At 38.7% G+C, this 5,094-nt stretch overlaps 1 protein-coding gene across 1 annotated transcript; it reads left to right on the top strand.

The window, feature by feature from the left end:
• The first annotated feature begins 898 nt into the window (after positions 1 to 898).
• Positions 899 to 3,899, top strand: LOC132096394 (transcriptional regulator Myc-B-like). The gene is made up of 4 exons (XM_059501717.1): positions 899 to 1,067; positions 2,674 to 3,118; positions 3,380 to 3,502; positions 3,767 to 3,899. Exons 2-4 carry the CDS (start codon positions 2,683 to 2,685, stop codon positions 3,820 to 3,822), a joined length of 615 nt encoding a protein of 204 aa, XP_059357700.1. The 5' UTR covers positions 899 to 1,067; positions 2,674 to 2,682; the 3' UTR covers positions 3,823 to 3,899.
• The last annotated feature ends 1,195 nt before the right edge of the window (positions 3,900 to 5,094 follow it).

Below are 5,094 nucleotides of genomic sequence, written 5' to 3'. Positions count from 1 at the left end.
AACATTATTTATTTTTATTTCTACATGCATTTTTATTCAGTTATATGTTTTTTAGAACAACTAACAACAAACTAACAAGTTTGTATTCTGTTCATCTTTCTATGCCCTGCACATTTGGCGGGTACAGCGCATGAATATCTAGTAGAGTTAGAGCATAGACAGTAAGTCTGGGCTTGTTTCTAAAGGGTAGTTGCTTATTTGGGCTTGTTCCCAGCTCCATAATAAGTTATCAACCAGATATTTTCTATATGTTATTTAAATGTAGGAGTTCTAGCCTGTTCTCTCTGTCCCTCCCTTTTCCCCATACACAGGAGACAGCAGAGTTTTTTCCCACCCACATCCTGCTTCTAATTGGCTCTGACCCAGATGGCAATGAGTACTAGCCAATCAGAGGCAGAGCAGGGCAATCTTTTTTTTTCTGGTTAGGAAAACGTTGTCAGTGAGTGGTAAACTTTAAATAAATGCAGGCGAGTTGGAATGATTGGACTGTATGAGAGTTTTTATTATTCAATAATAAAAAAAATAATTTGTGAATTCAGGATTTTTATTTCTGTGTGCAAATTTTAATTATCAGATGTTTACTGTGTATATAATGTACTCGGTACATCAGTCTATATTTGATAGCCCATCAGTTTTCTAATGTTAAATTATGTTAAAGGTTGGTTTAACTCCCATTGGTCATTGTCCTGAAGCTCAGGGGGGAGAAAAATAAATAAACTGTACCATGTGAGCAGTTTTGTAAAACTGCGCACAGTTTACCAATCTGTCCACATGGATGTAAATTGACAATCTGTAACCACAGTTTAAAATCCGTCCACACGAATTGTAAAACCGTGAACACTGTTTATTTATTTTATTCACTGTTATTCACTGTTATTACTCTTCCCAGAACCTAGGGGGATTCCATAGAAAAAGTCTCTTGTTTTGTGCTTGTTTTCACAGGCCTGGTTGCTTATTTGTCTCGCGAGATCTGGCAACACTGCTTTGGACTTACTTTCACCTGATAGTTCACATACACTGACATCTCCCTGATTGTTCAGTCTTTATTCAGTTTCACCACATCTACGGTAAGTCTTTCCGAATGATTTATTTTCACATTGGACGTTTTTATCTATCTATCTATCTATCTATGGCCAACTTTTGGTCTTTAAACCTTTTTGATTATAAAATCAAGACTATATTCTTAGATATTTTAAGTTTACATAAGTTTCTCTATTGTTTAATGCGTGACACATTCAGTTGATGAGTTTGTAATTTAGACTAAGGTGCGGCAGTCACACTAGACTCACGCCGCCTTCACACTGGCAGTTGAAATCAGCTCCGATACGGCAGCGAAACGACCGGAAGTCATTCATTTTCTATGGAGATTCGCAGACCGCATGCGAATGGGTCCGAACCAGGTGCGAACGAGTGCGGTGCAAAAAAAATCGTGTCCATTGGCCATCCGGATGCGTTCAAAAAATTGAACTCTTGCGAAAGGCTACGGAAGGTTCCTATCCGACAATTCCAGCGGAAGTTGGCGTTGCTATGGTACTGATAAACAAACCTGAATTCTTAACTTTTAATAAAATAAATAATGATTTTATAACGACAAGTTGTCATGTCATTTTTTCATTTTAATGATTTTATAACGTAATTTATGCAGTTAATACAATTAAATATTTAAATATTGTACAATTCAATGTTGTGGCCATTTTCCCGCTCATTCACATACAGCCAGAAAATTATATTATGGCTAATCGTAGACTTGTCAATGCTCTTGCTGTTGCTCTCCTGAGAAGCAAGCAAAAAAAAAGAGATCCATGTGGGTAAAATACTACCTGGCAGAGAGGTATCAGTACGGGGAGTTTCACCGCCTGGTGGGTGAGCTGCGTCTGAACAACGGTGAGGATTTCAGGGAGTATTTCAGGGTGTCGCGCTGTCAGCCTTTCCAACCTTTCCGCCATTTTTGTTCTACTCGGTTCCGAGGCTTCCGACACTTTTCACCGTTGTGTACGACGTCCACTGGGGGCGTATTGCGTATTACGGAGCTGATTTCAACTGCCAGTGTGAAGGCGGCGTCAGACTAACGGTTTCCCACGCTATCACAACATGGATTAATATGTGCTTATACTGTGTCTTTTGCGACGGCGTCGAAAGCGTCTTATCATATTGTTCTCTCCTATCTCTCTCTCTCTCTCTCTCTCTCTCTCTCTCTATATATATATATATATATATAACGTTATATAAATTATATACACACTAAGCAATAAAAAAAAAATGATAAAATGTGTCGTCGTTCAAATGTACCATCTTTTCCTGTTTAGAAACATTAGAACTATTGACACTGCAAACCATGTAGCTTTTTTTAAATTATAGAATCGTTTAAAGATGTATTATATAAAATACATTGCGCCACGGCTAAAATGAGCGCTTCCTCAATGTTTGAATTTCTACTTCTACTCATTTATGACATATAAATACGTAACGTTATTTATATGACTATGCTTCTTCTCGTCCCACGTCTCCACGTGATGTGAAATTTTTCGTAGGAGCTTCCGTTCCGGTCTGACTCATTCGCACGCGTATGAATGGAAGTCAGAGGAACGAAAAGAGCACTGTGATCGCCCCTTTAAGATAAATAACAAGTTGTGCAACATTTAAAGGGCGGTTTTATCCATTATTTATTCACAGGCATTCACCATGGCGCTGAATTCAAGTATGGCGAGAAAAAATTACGATTTCTACTACGACTCTTACCAGCCATTCTATTTCGACAATGATGATGAGGATTTCTATAACCAGCAGCACGAACAGCCACCGGCGGCCATTGACTACTCCCCGATTATCATTCAGGACTGTATGTGGAGTGGTTTCTCCGCTGCGGCTAAACTGGAGAAGGCGGTGTCGGAGAGATTAGCGTCGCTCCAGGCGGCAAAGAAGGAGTCCTTCAGGAGCGACAGCTACCTTCAGGACATGAGCACTCCTGCTGCCTCACAGTGCATTGATCCGTCAGTGGTGTGCCCTTTCCCTCTGACTGACAGCTCAAAGCCGTGTAGACCGTCATCCACACCGACTTCCACAACACTGCCGCTGGACACTCCTCCGAACAGCGGGAGCAGCAGTGACAGCGATCCTGGTGAGTAACGGTCAGCTTTTTTTATGCGGATTAAAACGGTGTACTTTACACTTTTAGATAAGTTTTCATTTATTAGTTGTAAGTATTGTTGCTTATTGTGTGTTTTTTACAATGTAAGAATTTGTGGTGGTTAATACTAGATTTTAGCGTCAAATGCGTAAAGAGACGCCCCGCCCACTGCATGTTATTCTAAGTAAACTTGTCTAGACTAGAATAAGCAGACCGGCAAATTGACGTTTTGTTTTATTTTAACACAAACAGATGACGAAGAGGAGGAGGAAATCGACGCAAGGCATCAAAGCCCCGTCGTCCTCAAACGGTGTCACGTTAATATTCACCAACACAATTACGCCGCGCAGCCGTCCACGCGGAGCGAGCATAACGGTCAGTTTTTTTTATGCGGATTAACACTTTTAAATGCTGATTAAAAGTTTTATATAAGTTTCCATTTATTAGCTGTAGTTTGTGCTGCTTGGTTTTTTTCTTTCTTCTTATTCTCAATGTAAGAATTTGTAAAAAATAGATTGTAGCGTCAATTGCATAAAGAGACGCCCCGCCCACTCCAAAATATTCTAAGCAAAGATGTCTAGACTAGAATGAATAAGCAGAACGGCAAATTGAGATTTGTTCGCTTTTTAACCCAAACAGATGACGAAGAGGAAGAGGACGAGGAAATTGAAATTGAGATTTCCTGCACAATGTAAAGTCATGATAGAAACATTTATTATAGTTTCAGTAAGTCTTCAGTCCTCTAATTAAACAGGGAAAATGTGGTTTAAAATGGTCTGTGGTGAGGTTCTTGTGTTCTGTCTAATATTAATATTAAAATTAAGATAAGTGTGTGTTTGTAACATTTACTGCAGTTGGTGAGAAGTCTGCAACATAGAACACGGAAAATTATCCTCGTCTAGATGAGAGCGAATTGATTTCATAGCAGTGAAATTACGCCCTCTATCGTGTAACTTTGACACTGTCATGAAATCCGAACACAGAGACCCTGGACATTAACATTAGTGCAGGATTGAAGCACACACGCTCTCTGCGCTCTCTGCGCATGATCAGAGGGCAGCGCGCACACAGTTACACATTCACTTCTGAGTGCTCAGGTTTTTGGATATATTTATGTATTCATTTATTGAATTTATCTTGATTTAAACCCCATATGACTGGGCAGGGGCGTCATCATGTGACACAAAGCAGCCACAACAGCATGTTTAATTTTTTTTTTGTGTATTCAAAACATTTCCAAACGCATTAACTATAACGTGAAATATCTTGATTCTCACCTTTTTATAGATTATTTTGATCTATTAGGCGATGGACATAATAATGTAGTCTATTAACTATGCATAAAAACCTGTGTTTACTTAATTAACATATGGGTGTCATACCATAACATATTTTTAATACGACTGACTTCATATTTAATGTGAATTTAACATTGAAAATCAATGTGAATAAAAACATTGCAAGTTACTTGTTATAGATATACTAGTTATAACACGTTCGTTGTACAAAAAGAGAGCACTGACAGTCTAGTAGAAGCACTCTCAAAAACTCCCATTTAAATTACTGAAGCTGTTTATACTATGAAATTAATATCTTACAGATTCGTTCACACTTTTGCACTTTGTTGTTTCTGACCAGATCATTTTCCAGAAAGAGGTATTCAGTCAGTGAGCGAGTGAAGAAAACAGCGGTATTTTTAGCGATGACTTATCTGAACTCCTCTGATTGGTCTCTGTATTCATAAGCTCAACAGAATCGTGTGTGATTGGTTATAATGCGCAGTGCTGTACAAACGCTCAGCACCAGCCAGAGAACTCGGATATGAATTTAGCAGATGATGATATGACACGCTGAACTCACTGTGTGATTGTATCAAACAGACCTATAGAAAATATTAAATGTTTTTTTTTTTTTTGTGTGTGTCTCTTTTGGAAGCTGCATTCAAAATCCACTTGGCTCAAAAATCT

Source organism: Carassius carassius, chromosome 20 (genome assembly GCF_963082965.1).
Source record: "Carassius carassius chromosome 20, fCarCar2.1, whole genome shotgun sequence".
Classification (NCBI taxonomy): Eukaryota; Metazoa; Chordata; class Actinopteri; order Cypriniformes; family Cyprinidae; genus Carassius; species Carassius carassius.
The sequence above is the reverse complement of the archived record's forward strand: the minus strand, read 5'-3'. Positions and strand labels throughout refer to the sequence as shown.

What these genes read in the sequence shown, in the direction of transcription:
- LOC132096394 (XM_059501717.1), top strand. Translation starts at nt 2,683, where the DNA reads ATGGCGCTGAATTCAAGTATGGCGAGAAAAAATTACGATTTCTACTAC. An exon ending in CAGCAGTGACAGCGATCCTG is followed by an intron (nt 3,119 to 3,379) that starts GTGAGTAACGGT and finishes TAACACAAACAG; the next exon opens with ATGACGAAGAGGAGGAGGAA. An exon ending in CACGCGGAGCGAGCATAACG is followed by an intron (nt 3,503 to 3,766) that starts GTCAGTTTTTTT and finishes TAACCCAAACAG; the next exon opens with ATGACGAAGAGGAAGAGGAC.